This window comes from Carcharhinus amblyrhynchos, chromosome 14 (assembly GCF_965287045.1).
Source record: "Carcharhinus amblyrhynchos chromosome 14, sCarAmb.v2.hapA, whole genome shotgun sequence".
NCBI classification, from domain to species: domain Eukaryota; kingdom Metazoa; phylum Chordata; class Chondrichthyes; order Carcharhiniformes; family Carcharhinidae; genus Carcharhinus; species Carcharhinus amblyrhynchos.
In genome coordinates this window covers 20,547,127-20,568,804 of record NC_137337.1, presented here as the reverse complement: position 1 = coordinate 20,568,804, position 21,678 = coordinate 20,547,127, and the positions used below count along the sequence as shown (strand labels likewise).

At 45.3% G+C, this 21,678-nt stretch overlaps 1 protein-coding gene across 1 annotated transcript in view; it reads right to left on the bottom strand.

Moving 5' to 3' along the window:
* The window catches only part of itpk1a (inositol-tetrakisphosphate 1-kinase a), a 201,508-nt gene that overhangs the window by 17,906 nt on the left and 161,924 nt on the right, over nt 1-21,678 (bottom strand). Inside the window, exons 8-10 of the mRNA XM_080202372.1 lie at nt 7,839-8,004; nt 7,006-7,073; nt 2,678-2,840 (exon numbers count right to left, since the gene is read on the bottom strand). Of these exons, the coding sequence (XP_080058498.1) occupies nt 2,678-2,840; nt 7,006-7,073; nt 7,839-8,004 (397 nt within the window). The remainder of the gene's footprint in view (nt 1-2,677; nt 2,841-7,005; nt 7,074-7,838; nt 8,005-21,678) is intronic.

Sequence of the window (21,678 nt, the reverse complement as noted above, 5' to 3'; positions counted from 1 at the left end):
GGTTGGTCGACGAGGGATTTCAAAGATGGAGAATGAGGTGGCGAGGCGATGGTGAAGGGGACAGAAAGACTTCCCAGTCAGCTGAAGGCGTGACTGACAATGTTGGGGAGGCAGGGGAAGAATGTGGAAGAGGATGGAGTCAGAGCAACTCAGGGCTGGAAGAGACAGAGTGGGCAAAACCTGGTGTGAATTTAAAAAGGCAAGAATGAGGATTTTAAACTGATTATCAGCCACATTTTAGTTACAGAATTCTAAATCGAACTAAATAATTCAGAGTAGATCCTAAAATGTTCCTATAGTCGGATGGGAAGTAGACTTAAAGGATAAATTCATAGAATCATAGAAACCCTACAGTGCAAAAGGAGGCCATTTGGTCCATCAAGCCGACGCCGACAACAATCTCAACTAGGCCTCATCCCCGTAACCCCACATATTTACACCTCTAACCTATGTATCCTGAGACATTAAGGGAAAATTTAGCATGGCCAAAGCACCTAACCCGCACATCTTTGGACTGAGAGAGGAAACCAGAGCACCCAGAGGAGACGCATGCAGACACGGGGAGAATGTACAAATTCCACACAGACATTGATCCCAAGCCGGGAATCGAACCCAGTTCCCTGAAGCAGTGAGGCAGCAATGCTAACCACTGTGCCACCCGTCAATTGTATTCAGTTGAATTATTACAAAATCATAGATTCTTTACCATGCCCATCAAGTCTGCATCAACTCTCCGGCAAAGTATCTTACCCAGGCCCACACCCTGCCCTACCCCTGTAACCCCACCTCATTTATACCAGTAATCCCTCTAACCTACACATCTTGGGACACTAAGGGTCAATTTAGCATGGCCAATCCATCTAACCCACACATCTTTGGACTGCAGGAGGAAACCTGAGTACTCAGAGGAAACCCACACAGACACGGGGAGAATGTGCAGATTCCACACAGTCGCCTGATGCAGGAATTGAATCTGAGTCCCTTGTGCTCTGCGGCACCAGTGTAAAATCCTACAACTAGGGGGAGAAAGTGGGCATTGAGTCCTTCTTTGTGCTTGCTATATACTCTAAATCCAATAGTAAACAGCATGGCTGTAAACTATGCCAAGAATTGAAAGTGAATTTGAAATGGTAAAACATATTGTCCATCACCTCCCTTGGTCATAACTACAACTCTAGGCTTTTATTCCCATTGCTAATGACTTCTGTCCCTATTGCTAATGACTTCTGTCCCTTTGTATGGATGAAAAGATGGTCTCTTTAAAAAAAAACTACATATATATATATGCCAAACACTCAAGCTTTGTAATGTACAATGTGCATACAAGTAGCTTTTTTTCCCTCACAAGCATAGGTCCACATTAAATCCTCAGAAGTAGAATACAGACTGAATTAGACAGGTCGCCCTTTTTTAATCGGTATTCATCTTTTTCTTTACTGGGAGATTAGAACTCTCCCTGTCTACTTTAATAAAAAAGGATTATTTTACCAACAAACTTGAAACACGGTGTTGTATTTACTACACCGAAACAGGCCAGTCAACACCTTAGATCCATGGTACTGTATATGCTCAACACAACCTTCCCTCCCACCTTACTTCACCTAACCCTATCACAGCATCGATGATATCTTTGCAGGTCAAAAACACTGTTGCTTACACATGGAGTTCAAATACCCAAATGAACTAGTCTAATCCGGTTTTATGTCCATACATGCACAAATGGCCACAAGAGGTTGCTATTACACATCTCAACGCAAAAGATACACAATGTTTATTCCATATATATGTTTATCAGACTCACTTGATTCTTCCCAGCTTCCTTCTTCTTCATGAACCCATGAAGGTAATGTACAATTTACACATACAAACCTAGCCTTTCCACCCCCGAATGCCTTGACCAAGCATGTGTGAGGACCATATATTTCCATGACTCTTTCTGGTAGTCAATTCAACCACTTATGATAATTGAAGGCAGAAGTTTGGAAGAAATTAAACTTCCTGTTCTAGAACAAGGGCAGATTGGTGCTGTTTTCCACCATGAACTATGATGCTGGTGCAGGACAATACTGGAATCTCCTGTATTGAATGGAAATAGCCATCTTGCACAGCATTTCCTAGCTAGCTACATAATGAGCATTCTGGTGAAAGCATACAAAGAGCAGTTGATAGATTTTGGGAGCTGCCTCATCATGCTAGAAGGATTACGTTGTTTGGCGTACAGCCAGTGACATTGGACATTGAGGTTTGTGGAGAGAAATCCAAAATTGCCCCGGCAGTAAGATGGCATAATACAGTACTTCTAAAAAGATGTTTCATGAATCTGAAGTTGTTGAGGCAAAATTACAAGCATTGTTAGAGATATCTTTGTAATTCAAGTATCACTTAAACTAGTTTACTCCAGTTTTGTTTTATATACATACATAGGAGGGTGCTATTATAAGAGTCCTCTTTCCTTAGCTCTCTCACGTTATCCAACTTATCCTTCAATGCATTTACCTTAAGTCACAGGATTTGCACTTTATACAAGAAATATATACAGACAGGAAATTTCTGCAAAAAAAAAACCTTGTCGAACCAGTGGGCTCTCAAATATGCTAGAAATACTGCTGACTTGGAGTTTGGTTTTAAAAGCATCCAGTGGTATTGTTCTTATAAAGACGTATAACAAGTTGTTTACCTGGGAATGCATTAATATCGATGACAGCATGTTGGCCAGTCTGATTATTGATGATTACATCAATGCCAAAGAGGGATATGCCAAGTGCTTCACGAAGTGTCCTGGATATTTTTCTGATGACTTCATCGCTTGGGGGTCTAAAGACACCTTCCACTACATCGAGCTGGAAAAAGCACAGATACCAAGGCTTGTGTGTTAGACAATGGAAGACAAAATCTCAGATTTTCCTGATAACAGTTATAAACTAAACACACGTCACACTTTTACAATAACTTGAACAAGCAACGATTTTTATTATGTGACTCGTCATGTCCCAGTATATTCGGAACTTTAGACCAATTGCTATATTTAAAGAACTGACCACAAAGACTACAAGAAGATGGCCGCCCTAGGATCACCCGACTCCTCTTGCAGATTGAAACCAGTCCCCGGTCTCAGTGCTGCTGTATCAATGGCCAGAATTTTACTACCCAGCATGCCACGGGAATCGGAGCGGGCAAGGGGCGCACCATGGGAAGGTCCATTGACCTCGGGTGGGATTTTACGGTTTCGGGGCGAGTGAGGCCGTCAAATCCCGTCCATTGTCTTTTCTGTATCCAACTCAAAAAGGGTGTTACCAGTTGAACGGGTCGTTCAAATACAAGACATTGGCCGTTCCAGTCTCTCAAGCACCACAATTCAGAATGTGTAATCAACCTAACTGCCCACCCATTTTGGAAAAGGATTCTCAAATTGTACAAGTTACACAGTGAGAGCCATACTTTGTTTGCTTTTAAAAACATTAGAAGCTGTTATACAGATTTTGACTGAAAAGCATCGAATCAGCTGCATGTGATCCAAGCAGCCAACCATAACCAACACCTTGAATGCTAGAGAAAGAATTTCCCTTCCCCCTAAGCTAATCCAACATCAAGGTTGCCTGAGAACTAACCTCCTGGAAATTCAACTGCAAGAAACTGTGCCACTAAGAATCTGCTGCTTTACAAGGCCCTCACATTGACCAAAGAATCAATTCATCTAAGAAACTTCAGGCCTGCCACAAAGGAGACTGAGCTGATTCTAAGTTGCAACCATATTGTTTGATGCAAGAAAAAAACCTTTTCACACAATGAGTGGTTCGGGTCCGGAATTCACTGCCTGGGAATGTGGTGGAGACGGGTTCAATTGAGGCATTCAAGAGGGCATTGGATTACTTACTTAAACAGAAATAATGTGCAGGGGTAGTGGGAAAAAGGGCAGGGGAGTGGAACTAGGCCATGATGCTCGTTTGCAGGGCCAGTGCAGGCAGGATAGGCCAGACTGCCTCCCTCTGTGACGTACCAATTCTATAATCCTATGCTACCTTCATTGAATTTGTGGGTGCGGGAGATAGTGGCAGTGGGTTAGTGAAAATGCCATCTTTTAAACATCTTGGTAAACGTGTGATTGTAAATAACCTTTGTTTTTAAAATTCACCCAAACCTTGCTGCTGAAATGATTTAGTTGGGACCATCACTTTGAAGATAAAATGGCAAATACGCATAAAAAATACTGATCGTGGACAGAGTAAAAGCTACATGTAACTTCAATCCGTTACATACTCGTGAGACAGCAAGCAGCTGAGTAAGCAAAGCTCAAGGCATCTCAAAATATGCAAAGAAGGTGTAGGAAATTAGGCAGAATCATGAATTTGGAAAATCCCAGGGACAAAGGACACTTCTGGGTGAAGTATTTTGCCAATTATTCGAGTGAAGAGATTCCTTCATTGTTGCTATGTCAAAATCCTGAAACTTCCTTCCTAACAGCACTGCGGGATTGCCTTCACCAGACTGTGTAATAGCTCAAGGCAGCAGCTCACCATCACCTTCACAGAATCATAGAATCCCTGCAATACAGAAGGAGGCCATTCAGTCCATCAAGTCTGCATTGATCACAATCCCACCCAGGCCCTATCCTCATGTCCCCTGCTAACCCCCATGATACTAGGGTCAATTTAACATGGCCAGTCAACCTAACCCATGCATTTTTGGACAGTGGGAGGAAACTGGAACACACTGAGGAAACCCATGCAGGCACGGGGAGAATGTGCAAACTCCACAGACAGTGACCCGAGGCTGGAATTGAACCCAGGTCCCTGGTGCTGTGAGGTAGCACTGCTAACCACTGTGTCATCGTGCCGCCCTCAAGGGTACCTTCTCAAGGGTAATTAAGGATGGGCAATAAGTGCTAACTGTGGTGATGGCACCCACATTCCGTGAATTAATAAGAAGTTAGAAGCTTTTAATGAGCAGAGTTGTGAGAGATCAGAAACAAGTCTGAAAAATTGACAGCATCGACTGCTTGTGTTGTTTGCATTGAAACTTACGATCATTTTAATTTTTTGCTCAGCTTTGGCTTCTTTGTACGTTTATTTAAATATCCCAAATTTGCTTTTTGCGCGCCCCATTGGGGAGAGTGGGGCCGACAGCTGGACCATACATCAGAACCATTAAACAGTTCATTGTTCAGAGTGCCCTGGGCCTCATCCCATTAGGTAACATTTGCACAGTCAAGTGTTCAACAATCCAAAAGCAGCAGGTTGGTGATTCAGTTCCAGTGCCACCCAAAGGTGGCACAGTTGTTAGCACTGCTGCCTCACAGCGCCAGGGATCCAGGTTCAATTCTGGCCTTGGGTGAACGCATCTGTGTGGAGTTTGCACATTCTTCCCATGTCTGCGTGGGTTTCCTCCCACACTCCAAAGATGTACAGGTTAGGTTGATTGGGCATACTAAATTGGCTCTTTAGTTTCAGGGGGGATTAGCAGGGTGAATTTGTGGGGTTACGGGGATAGGGATTGTTGTCAGTGCAGCTTGATGAGCTGAAAAGCCTCCTTCTGCACTGTAGGATTCTATGATTCTAGAACCAGTTAATTTAAACACAGCAACACAATCTACATTGAACTAGAATTACACCATCCCTGTTCAGCAGTTAAGCTCATCATTATCTGGTCCTTTTGCCTTTCTGCCAACAGAAGTCTGCCACATCTTTGGATACAGAATTTACTGACAAGTCCTGAGCAACCAACAGCAGATTTTGGAAGTAAATATCACAATAGTTTTAAATCCCACTATGTTTTGTTTCTGACGCAAACCAGGTGCAGTAAAGCCCATCTCTGATTATCCGTCAGTTTTAAACAACCTTTTCTTAGCAATGGTGGAAAACAGTCATCTTTTGGCTTCTCAAACCAGCTCAAGTCTGCAGGCAGCCAAGGTCAGAACAACAAATTAACGTACGGGGCTGGAGTGTCAGAAATGGAGAAATGGTTTCCATTCCACACTAGAACAATTTCCAGCCAAATCCTTAACTGATCCTATAGTCATGGGAAAGGCACTGTTATGCGGAATGTCAGCCTGACCCAGCACGTACACTCGCTCAGTTGCTTAACCAGTAGTTTGGCCAAGCCATCTGAAAAGTATAAGCCTGATCCCTGCAGACCCTCACCGTTACTGCCTGGCTTACAATTCACAGGTCAAACCAACATTCCTCAGGGCCCTGGTGAAGCAGGAACGTACTTGTACCTTCAGCTCCATTGTAAAGTTCTTTGATAGTTGCAGTGCCAAAAACCAAACCAGTCTTCCATCCATTGACATTATCTACACTTCCCACCGCCTCGGCAAAGCTGCCAGCATAATTAAGAACCCCGGACATTTTCTCTTCAACCTTCTTCCGTCGGGGAAAAGATACATAAGACTGAGGTCACGTAACAAATCAACTCAAGAACAGCTTCTTCCCTGCTGCCATCAGACTTTTGAATGGATTTACCTCACATTAAGTTGATCTTTCTCTATACCCTAGCTATGACTGTAACACTACATTCTGCACGCTCTCATCTCCTTCCCTATGAATGGTATGAAGAGTGTGCAGGAAACAATACTTTTCACTGGATGTTAATACATGTGACAATAATAAATCAAATCAAATCGTCATTTTCTTTGCATCCACACGTTGACAGGGGGAGGTCCTGGCTATGATATAAAGCTGTGCTTTCATTACATATGGACAGGGAACCGCATGCATCACAAGGTTCTGTTAACCTTTCCATCACCAGGTAGGAAGGAAGCTATGGCAAGAAAACAAAGTCTTATTTCCTCCCTAACTTGCCCTCCCCTCTTCCCTCCTTCCAAAATACAATCGTACCCATTCCCCAGGAGAGCTATGGAAAAGATAAGCCAGAAAATAACACTTGATCTTTCAACAGCATAGCTTCCCAAAATAGTAGTACAGGGTGCTGAGAGGGATGGGGGAGAAGAAACAGAAGAAATTGCCTCACTTCGAAAGAAAGTACAAGAGGTCAAAGGTTATTACTTACTGCTGTTAAATCAGATGAAGATTCTGGTTTGGAGACATTGTGACTGTTGAAGAATATTGTTTTTCTGTCTGCAAGAAACAGAAATTTGACAAAACAAAACACTGAATCAAAATCAGACAGTACATCATAGATTTTGTTTTACATAAAAGACAACAAAATATTATTTTAAAAAATTGCTAGCTATTCATAGAATCCCTACAGTGCAGAAGGAGGCGAGACAGCACCGACAACAATCCCATCCAGGCCCATTCCCCATAATCCCACATATTTACTCCATTAATCCCCCTGACACTGAGGGGCATGGTCAATCATCCTAACCCGCACATCTTTGGAGTGTGGGAGGAAACCGGAGCACCCAGAGGAAACACACTCAAACAAGGGGAGACTCCACTCAGTCACCAAAGGCCAGAATTGAACCCGGGTCCTGGCGCTGTGACGCAGCAGTACTAACCCCTGTGCCACCCGAATCTATTGAAGCCCGAACGCAGCTGAGAACGCTCGGTATCTAAAGCACCTCTCAGCGAGAGTCAGTACGCGGAGTCAGGGCAAATTATTCCTCACCGATCCTGCAAAACGGATAGGATAGGAACGTGACATCCCCAGGACATTTTCTAATTTAGGGAGGGTTTGGGCCTGTCCCTTGGGTGACACGAAATATTCCCACACTTGAAATCAGGCCCAGTTAAGGAAAGAACGTTCATTGTAAAAACAAGGCCGTGGGCAAGTGGGCTGGAGACGTCAGGGACGGATGAGTTCAGCATAATTACAGGGAGAGGTGCGGAGTTAGGAGCCAGGATTTAAATATTTCTCACCAGCTCTCTCCCACAACTAACCTGAAAAGCCCCGAGAGAAATTCTTCAGTGACGGCCGTTCAACCACGCTGTATGTCTCTCCAACCACAAACACTTTGTACAGAACTGCATTGTGGTTTATAAAGCTCTGGATGACACACTGGGGCTTTATGTCTTTCAAACCATCTTCGCTGAAAATAATTGCCATCTGTGGAAACAAACAGTCTGCGTCATACACAGTACTTGGACCAGTTAACCCATCCCACCCCCACATCTCAAACCTATAGACATCTGTGCTTTTCTCGGTCTTTTCTACTTCTTCCAGTCTTCAGGTGTTTGAATAATTACCATCACCTAATTTCTGGATGCATTTCATCTGCCAAAGTTAATGTTTTCGAATCTATTTGACTGCTCTTCAGAACAAATAAAGGGAACCTTCCTTCAGTTCTGAAGAGTCAGAAGGACTCAAGACTTTAAGTCAATTTTCTTGCAGCACGGTGGCATAGCGGTTAGCACTGCTGCCTCTCAGCGCCAAGGACCTGGGTTCGATTCCCAGCTTGGATCATTGTTTATGTGGAGCTTACACATTCTCCCAGTTTCCTCTGGGTGCTCTGGTCTGAAAGACGTGCTGGTTAGGTGTATTGGCCATGCTAAATTCTCCCTCAGTGTACCCAAACAGGCGCCGGAATGTGGTGACTACGGGATTTTCACAGTAACTTCATTGCAGGGTTAATGTAAGCCTACTTGTGACACTAGCAAATCATAGAATCAGTGCGGGCAGGCCAATCGTTCCATCAAGTCTGCACCAACTCTCTGATAGAGTATTTTACCCAGATCCTCTCCCCCACCCCATCCCCGTAACCCCACATATTTACCATGGCTAACTTCAGCTAACCCACACATTTTGGAACACTAAGGGGCAACTTAGCACGGACAGCTCGCACACCTTGGGACTGTGGGAGGAGTACAGAGCGCCCAGAGGAACCCTACGCAGACATGGGGAGAACATGCAGACTCCGCACAGTCACCCATGGCCGGAATCGAACCCAGCTCCTTGGCGCTGTGAGGCTGCAGTGCTGACGACTGTGTCATCGTGTCATCTCCTTTATGTTAGATAAGCTTTAAAAGTGGTGGCCCGACCTGCTGAGTTTTCTCAGCATCCTCTGTTCGCGGTTTCAGATTCTGGCATCTTCAGTCAACCTTTGAGTTTTAGCCCCGTTGCCCGAATTTCTCACTAGTAAAGATCACGGCCCATAATCAGGAAAGAACGAACTTGGCAGTTAGCATGCGTCAATTTTCCCATCCTGCCCACCACGGGGATCATAGTGGGCTAGGGTTGGGGGGGATTGGCAGTGGACCATGCAGAAGTCCACTGACCTCCAATGAGGTTTTCTTGTTTATGGGGTTGGTGATGGCTTGTTTGCTGGAACATTCCACAATGAATCCCACATTCATCTTTATTGTGTTCTGTTTCAATTCAGGGTTTGAGACATGGTGACCTTTGAGACCTTGGTGGGGGTGAGGTGGAAACGAGGATCCACTGGAAGGCGACCGTTGACTTTCCGGCTTCAGACTGCTTGATATTTGGCCTGCATTTGGAGAAAAGTCGTACTTGCACAAAGTTCATAAAATCCCTGCAATACAAAAGGCGGCAGCCTTTCAGCCCATCGGAGGCAATTTAGCATTGCCAATCCAACCTAATCTGCTCACCTTTGGGAGAAAGTGTGGGAGAAAACTGGAGCACCCAGAGGAAACCCATGCAGACACGGGGAGAAGGTGCAGAATCCACAGAGACTGTGACCTGAGGCCAAAATTAAACCTGGGTTCCTGGCGCTGTGAGGCAGCAGCGTTAACCACTGTGCTGCACCGTAGTGCAATTCCTTTCTCTAAAATGTATTTTTTTTTTAACGTGAAGGAAATTAACCCATCAGCGAGTGCGTGACCGAGCAGATATGGATAAAGACACAATTGGGGTTTCAGTTGTAGAGGTGATCTGCTTCGATCGCGTGCCACAGGCCATCTATAACCTGTGCTTCTTGAAGGCTTGATCCAATTTCCCACTCAGCATTGGGAGAGCAGTTAAGTGAGTGAGCAAGACGTACACTAAAATCTTGTATAGATAAGAAAGTAGCCTTTCTGAATACGCTTTAGAAAGATGTAAAATATTAATCCTTAAACATGTACTTTTGTATCAGTAGAGGTTGGTCACACCACTCCGAGTCAGGAGATGGATTCAATACGAGACACTTCAGCATGTAATCTAGACTGACAGTTCACTGTGCTGAGGAAAGTGTCGGCTGCTACAAGAGATATGGAACTGCCCCTTGGTTGGAGGTGGAAGAAGCCAGTGGAATTATTTGAAGAGGAACAGGACATTTATCCTGGGTGCCGAGGCCAATACTCAGCTTCAACCAGTGTCGCAAGAACAATCTGCTTTATCTAACTGTTTGCTGTTCATTGGGTGTTCACCTTGTGATGTTTCCCAACGTTACAACAGTGACTACCCTTCACAACTATGTCCTTGGCTGGGGCGCACTTTGACACGTGGTCCTGAGTATCTCTCTTCCCTCAGATTTCCTGACGAAAGATCATCACATCACCTGACTTTTGGTAACCTTGATGTGGATATGCCGGCGTTGGACTGGGGTAAACACAGTAAAAAGTCTGACAACACCAGGTTTAAGTACAACCGATTTATTTGACCGTAAACTCAGATTACTATCAAATGGTTCTCTAAACTGTTTTTCGAAACAATTTAGTGCTCTGTTTTCCTCCTACAGTCCCAAGATGTGTGAGCTGTCTGTGCTAAATTGCCCCTTAGTGTTCCAAAACGTGTGGGTTAGATGAAGTTAGCCATGGTAAATATGTGGGGTTACGGGCTTAGGGAGGGGGAGGGGACCTGGGTAAAATACTCTATCAGAGAGTTGCTGCAGACTTGATGGACCGATTGGCCTGTGCACACTGATTCTATGATTTGCTAGTGTCACAAGTAGGCTTACATTAACACTGCAATGAAGTTACTGCGAAAATAGTTTTCTAAACTGATAGTTTACTATCAAATAAGTTGGTTGGACTTAAACCTGGTGTTGTCAGACTTTTTACTGTTTTGGTAACCTCTCCAGCTGGCTGAGTTGTTCTTCTGGATTCCACGTAACTGAATTCTTAGAATTCCTTCTAGTTAGCTGTGAGAATTAATGCTGATGGATTGTCCAATTACCTACCATTACAGTCTGTACAATGCCATTATTACTCAAATTCAAAACAAACACATTTAGGAAACAAAATCCCACACACATTTGCTGATGGCCAACATTTTCTCAACATGGCCGAGAAATAGCTTCCATCCTTTGACCATCAGGACAACAGGTCAACGTACCATTTCCTGAGGCCAGGCCAGAAATGCCCAACTCATCCCACCTCCAACACTCCTGTCATCTGCCAGCGGGTAAACATTCAGACGCAGTCAGATTGGAAAACAGTTGCCAACATACTAAGACACAGTCCCACAATCCGTCTTTTGGCCGGGGGGGGGTCAAAAGGTCATCAGGGCCAAACAGGGCAAGTGGCACTGAGACAACAACCAGCTTTGCTAAGTTCTTATTGAATGGCAGAGCAGGCTCGAGGGGCCTAATGGCCAGCCTAGTTGGCCTAGTTCTGAAGCCAAGTCGTATGTTCCTATCAGAACAAATTCCTCCCTTCACGCGCACAAAAAACTGGCCATTGCAGTTAATTAGTTTTAGATATCAGATTGTATTCAAGGAACCCTTCCTTGTTTACCCAGTCAGCATTTTGTGTTTTTGTTGACATTCGGTACATTGTTGGTTGGGAATCTAGTGCCACCCGGAGGCATGTCTGAGAGTTGCAAGTCGAACCACATTCTTAACGCCTGCCTCTCCTACACTCACCAATCTCGCAGCTGGGAATTTACGCTGTGGATTTAAGCTACATTAATTGCTCAGCTAAAGGCATAACCAGGCCCCTGACTGATTCATTCACAAGAGCGAAGCTCGTATTTCTACAAAGGCATTTGTCCCTGCAATATCTTTCTGCAGGTAGATGTTATCTCACCTTCTCCAATAAAAGCAGAAAGTGATGGGTAAACCCTGTAAATCTGGCAGCTTCCTTGGAGAAAAATATAGTTAATGCTTCGAGTCCAATATGACTTTTCGTTGGAATTCCATACTCAAAGAATCATCCTCCGTCATTCCTGCCATGATGTTACCACTGAACATATCTCTGTTTCCCCTCCCCATTAGCATTGCGAAGGTACCACTCCCTTTACGACATCCTGGTCCACTCCTCCGTCACCCCCCCCCCCCACCCCAATCACTTCCCACGCCACCTTCCCATCCGATCATAGGCGATGCAACGCCTGCCTTTTTACCGCCTCCCTCCTCACTGTCAAACGTCCCAAACAGTCTGCTCAGAAGGAGAGACATGTTGGACTCGAAAGTTTAACTCCAGCCGGAACTTTCCGGGAGCTTCTAGACCCGCCCACAGTGCACCCTGGCCACCGATTCCCCGGCAGCACGGGCACAGTCAATGGGAAATCTGTTTGGCAGCAACAGGACCAAAAGATTCTGCCGCCGGCCACTGGTGTGCCTCCCCCCCCCTGCAAGAAAAGAGGTCAGAAAATCCCCACCCCGCCCCCACCAAATCTTTCTCTCTCCACAGAAGCTGCCAGCCCTGCTCAGTCTATCCAGCACTTTGTTTTTATCTCAGGTTTTCAGCATCTGCTGTATTTCGCACTCACACAAATGCTCCAAGTTGGGTGTGGTGCAACACCAGGATCTCAGATGGAGACAGAAAAGGGAGAACAATCCTATCTCAAACATGTGACGGTTCAGTAGGTTAGACAAATCTGGAGAATTTAGCTGAGGTTATTGCATCATAAAAAGAGAGAAAACAATCATTTCTGTGTAAAGCACAACAGGGCTCTATTCCATTCACAGAATCCCACAGTAATGACGCACTAGGGTGTTTCTGGTTTGAAGACAATGCCTAAGGGTGGCACGGTGGCACAGTGGTTAGCACTGCTGCCTCACAGCGCCAGGGACCTGGGTTCAATTCCAGTGTCTGGTCACTGTCTGTGTGGAGGTTGCGCGGGTTATCTCCAGGTGCTCCGGTTTCCTCCCACAGTCCAAAGATATGCAGGTTAGGTGGATTAGCCATGCTAAACTGTCCCTTAGTGTCAGGGGGACTAGCTAGGGTAAAAGGGGATAGGGCCTGGGTGGGATTGTGGTCGGTACAGACTCGATGGGCTGAATAGTCTCCTTCTACACTATGGGATTCTTTTAAAATGGTGAAAAATCTCAGGTCTGATAGCATGTGTGGAGAGAGAATAGACTTAACATTTCAAATCTGGACGGCCCTTTGTCAGATGTTAGCACTGCTGCCTCACAGCGACAGGGACCTAGGTTCGATTCCTGGCTTGGGTCACAGTCTGTGTGGAGTCTGCACATGCTCCCTGTGTCTGTACGGGTTTCCTCTAGACACCCTGATCTCCTCCCATAGTCTGAAAGACGTAGATGAACTGGCCCTGCTAAATTCTCCCTCAGTGTACCCGAATGGGAGTGTAGCGATTAGGGGATTTTCACAATAACTTCATTGCAGTGTCAATGTAACCCAACTTGTGACACTAATAAATAAACATAAACCATTATTTAAAGATCAGTTCAAATTTTAAAGTACCAGTAAAATCTAGATTTCAAATTGCTGACACCTAACATACATCAAACTTTACTGGCATTGAGAATCTGAGGCACTTATTAAAACAAGTAGGCAGGCTTTTATTCAAAGTTATCCTTGCACCCAACTACTAAATGGGAAAGGGTGAAGATTTTTTTTGGTCATGTTCAATCAAAATCTCAACCAGCGACACACTACAGATCCAAACTGACAAGGCAGGCTGCCCTCTTCCTGTCTTGGGCTTGATCTACATGATCTAAGTTGATTGATACGAGCAGGCATTACACCCCCTCCAGTGCTTGATCTCATTTGCATCTTAGCCAAAGGGCCCAGATGACATTTTAAAAAATTGCTTCAGTTGAAGCCTTGGAGTAACCTCATTGACTTCTATCAAGTGCAGGACCAAAAACTATACATGATCTTAGCCAAAAGGCCATGGGGGAATTGGCTAAGGTCAGGTGTAGTATCAACATGCTGCACTTGGTTGAAGTCATTAGGTTACATTTTAGCTTCATTTGAAGTAATTTTTTAAAAGTGGCATCGTGGCCTTTTGGCTAAGATGCAGATGAGATCAAGCCTTGGAGGAGGAGCTATGCCTGCTCCAATCAGCTTGGATCATGTAGATCAAGCCCAAGACAGGAGGTGAGAGCTCTGTCTTGTCAGCTTGGATCGGGAATGTCCCAACTTGCTGAAACTCTGATTTGGACTTGATTGGGTTGAATTGGAATAAAATTTAAAAAAAAGACAGCAGGAAACTATAAAGATTTGTGAAAGTAACCCACGCAAACCAGCCTCCCATCCACTGACTCCGTCTACACTTTCTGCTGCCTTGGAAAAGCAGCCAGCATAATCAAGGACCCCACGCAATCTCTCTTCCACTTTCTCCCGTTGGGAAAAAGATACGAAAGTCTGAGATCACATACCAGCCGACTCAAGAACAGCTTCTGCCCTGTCGCCATCAGACTTGTGAATGGACCTACCTTACAATAAAGCTGATCTTTCTCTACACCCTAGTTATGTTTGTAAGAGTATATTCTCCCCTATGTACTCTATGAACAATATATTTTGCCTGTACAGCATAAGAAACAATAATTTTCACTGTATCCCAATACATGTGACAACAATAAACCAGGGTTTGACTTACCGGTGGAAGTATTTCTGTGGCCCTTTCTTAGAGGCCTTTTCTTGCTTGCAGGCATCGCACACAGCCTGAGGCACTCCGCTTTACGTTGCATTTAAACTGAAAAAGTGATTCGTTGAATGGCACTTTGAGAAGGCCCTGCCCAGGGGCTTTCCAAACTGCCCGAGGCAACGTCACAGCTAGAAGCCAGCACAGGCAAGGCCCTGGTGGCAGAGGCCTACTTTACCATGATAATAAGTAAACACGACAGGCTCGGACCTCAGTATAAACACAGACACAGAAAATTATAAGCACAGTGTTGCCTTTCTGAGAAAATGACTTTGTCTCTCCTCCAGTCCCAAATCTTGTGTATCTGCCTCTTGTTTACCCAACACTTTCTGTAAAGACTGCACGCTAAACAAAAACGGGCTCAGCAAAATCACTTTCCCGTAAGAAAGCAAGAGGGGAAATTCTCCTTCGGAAACCTGCTTTGCACCTACAGGCCCAAAAGTCCGCTACCTACTTCGCCACCGCTGGCTTCCTCCCACCTGATGCCCATTTCCTGGCCCTTCGCCACTTCCCACTTGCTGCCTCGTACTCACCCCGCAGCAAGGGCCTGGGAGAGGGGTGGCGAGTGGGAAGCTAGAACAGCGTTCAAGAGAAAAACTGACCACGCATGCAGTTACAACGTGGTTTCTGATGCGTGCACAGTGATGACACTATCACACTAAAACAAATTCAGGGGTCATGGTCGGGACTACTATTCGGCCAAGTTCCACCGTTTATAAGCTCTGACGAAGGGTCATCCAGACTCGAAATGTTGGCTCTATTCTCTCTCCACAGATGCTTTCTGCCCTGCCACAGATTCTCATTTATACACAGCACCCGAACATGCTGGAAAAATGCAGCAAGGCAGCAGATTTGCAACGATACACTGGCAGCTTTGAGGAGGCTGGAACTCAGGGGCAGAAGAAAGTGCTTTCCAAGGGAAAAGGCCAAATCAATAATCAATAGATCGGCAGCAATTAGCACAGGGTACCGGAGCAGTAAGGAAAGATGGGAGAGGTTGAATTGGAGTGTGACAAAACCTTAAACAAAGAAGGACCTCAGGCGAGAGTGAGACACACTGAGACAGAGACACAGAAACACAGACCAAATAAATAGAGGGAGAGACTATGCATACTACATAACAACACATAGGAGTAAAGAGGAAACATGAGAGAGAGATAGACACACACAAGAGAGACTGAGAGAGCACATGTGAGAAAGTGAGAGAGAGATAGACACACACAAGGGAGACAGAGAGCACATGTGAGAAAGTGAGAGAGAGAGTGAGCAAAAGCAGGTGTGAGAGTGAGCAAAAGCGTGTGTGAGAGGGAGCAAAAGCAGGTGTGAGAGTGAGCAAAAGCGTGTGTGAGAGGAAGTGAGACAGATAGCAAGTATGGGAGAAAGTGTCTGTGAGAGAAAGAGAAACTGAGAGGGGAAGTATGTGTGCGACCGAGAGAGAGGGAGAGAGAGAGAGAGAGAGAGAGAGCAGACCCAGAGAGGGAGGGAGACAGTGATAAAGGGAGAGAGGAAAACTCCACAGGAGCAGGATAAGAAATGTACATGTAAAATTAAGGATTCCGTATAGACAGTTGATCCCTTTCATTAACAGGTTCTTAGTGAATGGAAGCTATCATTTAAACTCAATTCCAGAGCACAGAAAGAGTGGCAGGAGGGGGGGGTGGGGGGGGAGCTCTGCCTGGATTTGCATCTTCCTGTAATCCCTCACCCGAGAGGCAGAGACCCATCCAACCACTCACACAGCTAAAATTAACACTTCATTCATAAATTTAAATAACGGCATTCCAAAATGAACTTCAAACAAGCACGATGCTTTGGAGTTCACCGTGCAAATGAAACTTCCTCATAAGTTGGATAAAAGCTAAAACAAAGTTAACGTAAAAGTTTTTTTGTTGATTAGAAGTTGGTGATTGATGAAACTCCATGAGTAAACAAGCAGGCTTCAGCGGGCATGGAGAATGGGTAATACCAATTACCAAGAATGCCACGTTTTTAGCCAATGAGGAAGTTCCCGAATCATCTCACGGTGATGCAGTTGCTGAAGTCTCATGCTGGGTATGGGAGCGCAGCGTGCCAATTTGGTGAGCAGTGCCAAGGGAACAAGGGAGGCCAAGAGTCTGAAATGAGGGGAGGCCCAGGTAACAACTAAAGTAAAGTTTAAGTTTATTTATTAGTGTCACAAGTAGGCTTACATTAACACCGCAATGTAGTTCCTGTAAAACTCTGCTAGTCGTCAAACTCTGGCGCCTGTTCGGGTACACCGTGGGAGAATTTAGCATGGCCGATGCATCTAACTAGCACGTCTTTCAGACTGTGGGAGGAAACCAGCGCACCCGGAGTAAACCCACACAGACTCGGGGAGAACATGCAAACTCCGTACAGCCACCCAAGCCGGGAATCAAACCCAGGTCCCTGGCGCTGTGAGGCAGCAGTGCCAATCACTGTGCCACCGTGCTGTCCCAACTACCCATGAGTTTGACCATTTTTAGCAAGTGTGGGACCGTCAGGGAACCAATGTTAGCACCACCCTGCTGTAATAATTGTGGAGGGTGCGCGCAAGGCTAAAGATGTTCCAAATACTCTTGCACCGGTTCTGGCCGAACAGGTTCGACTCCCGAGTGCTGGGCCCATGCATTTTCCACCACAATGCCCCTGACAGTGCATCGTTCATTCTTACTGTGCGCTTTTTCTAGCAGCGTGCAGCTTCCCCTGCTTTTTAGAACGCAGAAAGCATGAATGGGACTATTCAACAGGACTCCCGGAAACACAACAGCAACAATACCTCCCTCACAGCTTGTGCTGGACGAGGGAAGCTGGGAGACAGCAATAATTCTGTCCAAGGATAACCATGTCCGGGGGTGAGCGAATTTCCCTGGAGGGGATGAGATGGAATTTGCAGTTCAAGGATGAAACTACATTGAAACTGGAGTTGAAGTCTCAGAAATATTATGAATAAACTCGAATCAAGTGGCAGCATTATCAGTAGTAACATTATCTTTCAGAATTTTATGGGATATGCACAGAGGAGTTAGGAAACCTCTGAATACAATAACATACAGAGCCTCAACGTATTGAAGTACTCCTTCTCTGTTTCTACCCTGCCTTAACACAATGCCCCTTTTCATCCTTTTTCTGTACAATCGATAAATCTTGTTCCTCTAGATCGTTGCCACAGGTTTTACAACATCTCCCAGAAAACTGGAGAGTGGATGAACTTGGTTTGTTTCTACTTGAATGTCAGAGGCAACCTGGTAGAAGTTTACAAAATTATGAGAGGCACGGATAGAATGGATAGTCTCTTTGCCCTGGGAAAAAATATCAATTCCTTGGGGACACAGGTTTAATGTGAAAAGGGGAACATTTAAAGGAGATGTGAAGGGCAAGTTTTTTTTTTAAAAACACAGAGGGTGGTAAGTGCCCGGAATACGCTGCCAGAGGAGGTGGTAGAAGCAGATACAATAGCAACGTCTAAACAACATCTCGACAGATACATGAACAGTCAGGGGATAGAGGGATACAGACTGCATAGAGGCGAAAGGTCTTTAGTTTAGGAAGGCATTGCGTGTTGGTACAGGGCTGAAGGGTCTGTTCCTGTGTTGTATTGTTCTTTGTTCTACAAAAGCTGGGCAATGTGAGCCAAGTGAGGGAAGCTCAGCCCAAGTCCCAGCACCAGATTCAAGCTGGCCAATTAAATTAAAAGACAAAGTAGGCCACTGCAATGCCTTCTTGTTCAAATTCCTAACATTACAACACTGGCTACATTTTGAAAACAGTTCATCATTGGCTCTTCGGATGGCCTGAGATTGTGAATGGCGCTATATAAATTCTTTGCGGGTCTTTGTGCTGCCGCCTCCCAAATCCATGCTTATCTTTTTTGCAACTCCCCTGTTTATCCATCTAATCAAAGCCAGAAAATCACTTACAATGGCTCCCATTCCTGCCCCCGCTTGTTACCTGTGGTGTCCCGTAAGGAACATTCCCTGAACCCTCCCTATACCCCATCCACCTGCGATGCACAGCGTTAACTATTCACCTGCACGTTGACGACATCCAATTCCACCTCATCACCACCTCTCAACTCCCTATCGTCGCTGACTTACCAGGTCATGTGAAACCCCCACAACCTGCATGGGAGAATCACTAATTGACCTCCCAGTTGGACCTGTTGAATATGAGCTCCTTGGGAATTGGTAATTAACTCACCAGTATACCGAGTTGTGTATAAAGCAGGCCCCTGAGTGGGTTCAATATTCCAAAGTCCCAGTCGGGACCTGTTGTGTTCACCACTGGCTTATGGTTTCTGCTTCACTTTACTTTGTGCAATAAAGCACAGTTCCTTTACAGCTGATTCCTGGATTAATTGTAGGCTGTTTATCAGATGTCGAACACTGGATGAGGTAAAAATATTCTCCAATTCAATCTTGGGAAGTTTGAGGCCATTGTTTTTGATTGCTACCCCAAACTCCATTCCCCTAGCTACCGGCTTCATCCCTCTCTCTGGCAACAGCTTAAGATTGGGCAGTTTAGTCTGTCCTCTTGGGCAGCCCCGAGTTTTGTGGCTCCTCCATTGGGTGGTTGTATGTTTCGTTGCCGAGGCAGTCAGCTCTGGATTGCTCTCCCTACATATCTGCCCTACTCCACCTTGCATTCCTCAAAATCTCCCTGTTGGACTAAGCATTTAATAATATTTAAATATGTGACTTGGTGCCTCTTTAGTCTTGGAATACTCCCATTTCCTTTTGTTAAAGGCACAGTATAAATATAACCTGGTGTTGTTATAAACACACGTCTGTCTTTATTGTCAAAGACAACAGTAGATAAGTGAATGAAGCTGTGCCACTGGTGGGAGCCTGTGTTCCGTTCGTTCAAGGTGGGTGGTTCGCATCAGATTACCGGTGACATTGGCAGAGCACATTCTACATCCCTTCAGATTATTTAGGTTGAAGCTGAGTGTTGTCTAAGCACGGCGTGTGTGTGTTACGGGGTTTTCAGCCTTCAGGCGGTACATATTTGTACATTCTCCTGATAATCTTACTCACGAGCCCATGTTTGGATTGTCTGTAGCCAAATCAAACATCCGTGCGGGAATTAAACTAACCCTCATCCATAACACTGGCTCCTGCAAGTCTGTATCAGTGCATTGTGGCAAACTTTTCGGAAGATTTAAAGGTTTCCAGAAGATTTCGGAGTGCCGAGCACACCCAAACAACATGCCTTGCTTGTCACTGCTAGCGAGTGAAACTGCTTGACGAATCCCCTGGTACTTAACGCGCGGCTGGAAGGCTATCGCAGGGACTATTTACAGATCTCAGTTGGACCTCATCCAACTAACTGTGGCTAGAGAATTGGTGAGCTCATTGGCCAGATATTACCCACGGTCTCCCAGACCTCACTGTCATAACAACTGGAATTAGCGTTATTTTAATACCTCCAGTTAAAGAATCCCATGTGTCCCAAGAGACAAGCCAATGAAAACATGAGGCCACAAGCTGCTCCATAGCAACCCCCAGCATTCCATGGGAGAAAGGCGGGAGTTCAGCAAGACGCACAGGAATAGAAAATGATTAGGGAAAGTGATTTAGTGTCGAGAAAGAGCCACTTGTATCAGAGTTCGTTTAAATAAGTAAGTATCTCAAAGTCCACAAAGCAGCTCACCACCAGCGAAGATTTTGTCAGGGCGTTAATGAGTTTGTTCAGATTCTCAGCCTCAGTGTCACTCATCATTGGGTGAGGGGCAATCCGAAGTTACAAATAAAATTAATCAAGGATGGATTTTTTGAAGAATCAAAAACTCCACACGATGACCCAAGGCTGGAACTGAACCCAGGTCCCTGGCGCTGTGAGGCAGCAGTGCTAACCACTGTGCCACCCCATGCGTTGCTCAAATCGCTCTCTCCCTCTTTTTAATCTGTTTTCCTCTGGAGCAGAGGACACTGAGGGGTGACCCAATTGAGGTGTTCAAGATTATGAGGGGCACGGACTGGGTGTATAGGTAGCAGCTTTTGCCCTTAGTTGAAGGGTCACTTACAAGCAGACACAAGTTAAAAGTGAGGGGTGGGAGGTTTTGGGAGGGGTGGGATTTGAGGAAAAGCTTTTTTTTACCCAGAAGGTGGGGACGGTCTGGAATGCGCTAACTGGGAGGGTGGTGGTGGAGGTGGGATTGCCTCACATCCTTTAAAAAGTACCTGGATGAACACTTGGCACATCATAATATTCAAGGCTATGGGCCAAGTGCTGGCAAGTGGGATTCGGTCAGGGCCTTTCACGCATTGGTGCAGACCGATGGGCTGAAGGGCCACTTCTGCACTATAGTATTCTGTGATCCTTCCAATTCCAATTAAGAGACACATCATAATGTCTGATCCAATAACACTCATCTTACATTATCGCTCAAAGTTGCTACTTCCTCAACCCCAACCTGTGCACCCCAGCCCCTGTAGGAACAGCTTAGTGTCAAATGCTTTCCACACTAAAGATGAATATTTGGAACCTCTGAGACAAATCTCAGCAGGAGTTAACATGCTCTAATTCTCATACAAGAACCCATCAGTATTCACTTGCACAATTGTACAGGAAACAAAGGCCAACTGTTAACTAGCTAGAATAAGACGTGCGATTGTAACAGGGAACATGCATTCAGTAACATAAGAAATAGGAGCAGGAGTAGGCCATCTAGCTCCTCGAGCCTGCCCTGCCATTCAATAAGATCATGGCTGATCTGAAGTGGATCAGTTCCACTTTCCTGCTGTCCCCCCATAACCCTTAATTCCCTTGTCTGTCAAAAACCTATCTACCCGTGACTTAAATATATTTAGCGAGGTAGCCTCCACCACTTCAACGGGCAGAGAATTCCAGAGATTCACCACCCTTTGAGTGAAAAAGTTCCTCCTCGACTCCGTTCTAAACTGCCCCCCACCCCCCCTTATCTTAAGGCTGTACCCTCTAGTCCTGTTGTCCTTTCTAAGTGGGAAGAATCTCTCTACCTCTACCCTATCCATCCCCTTCATT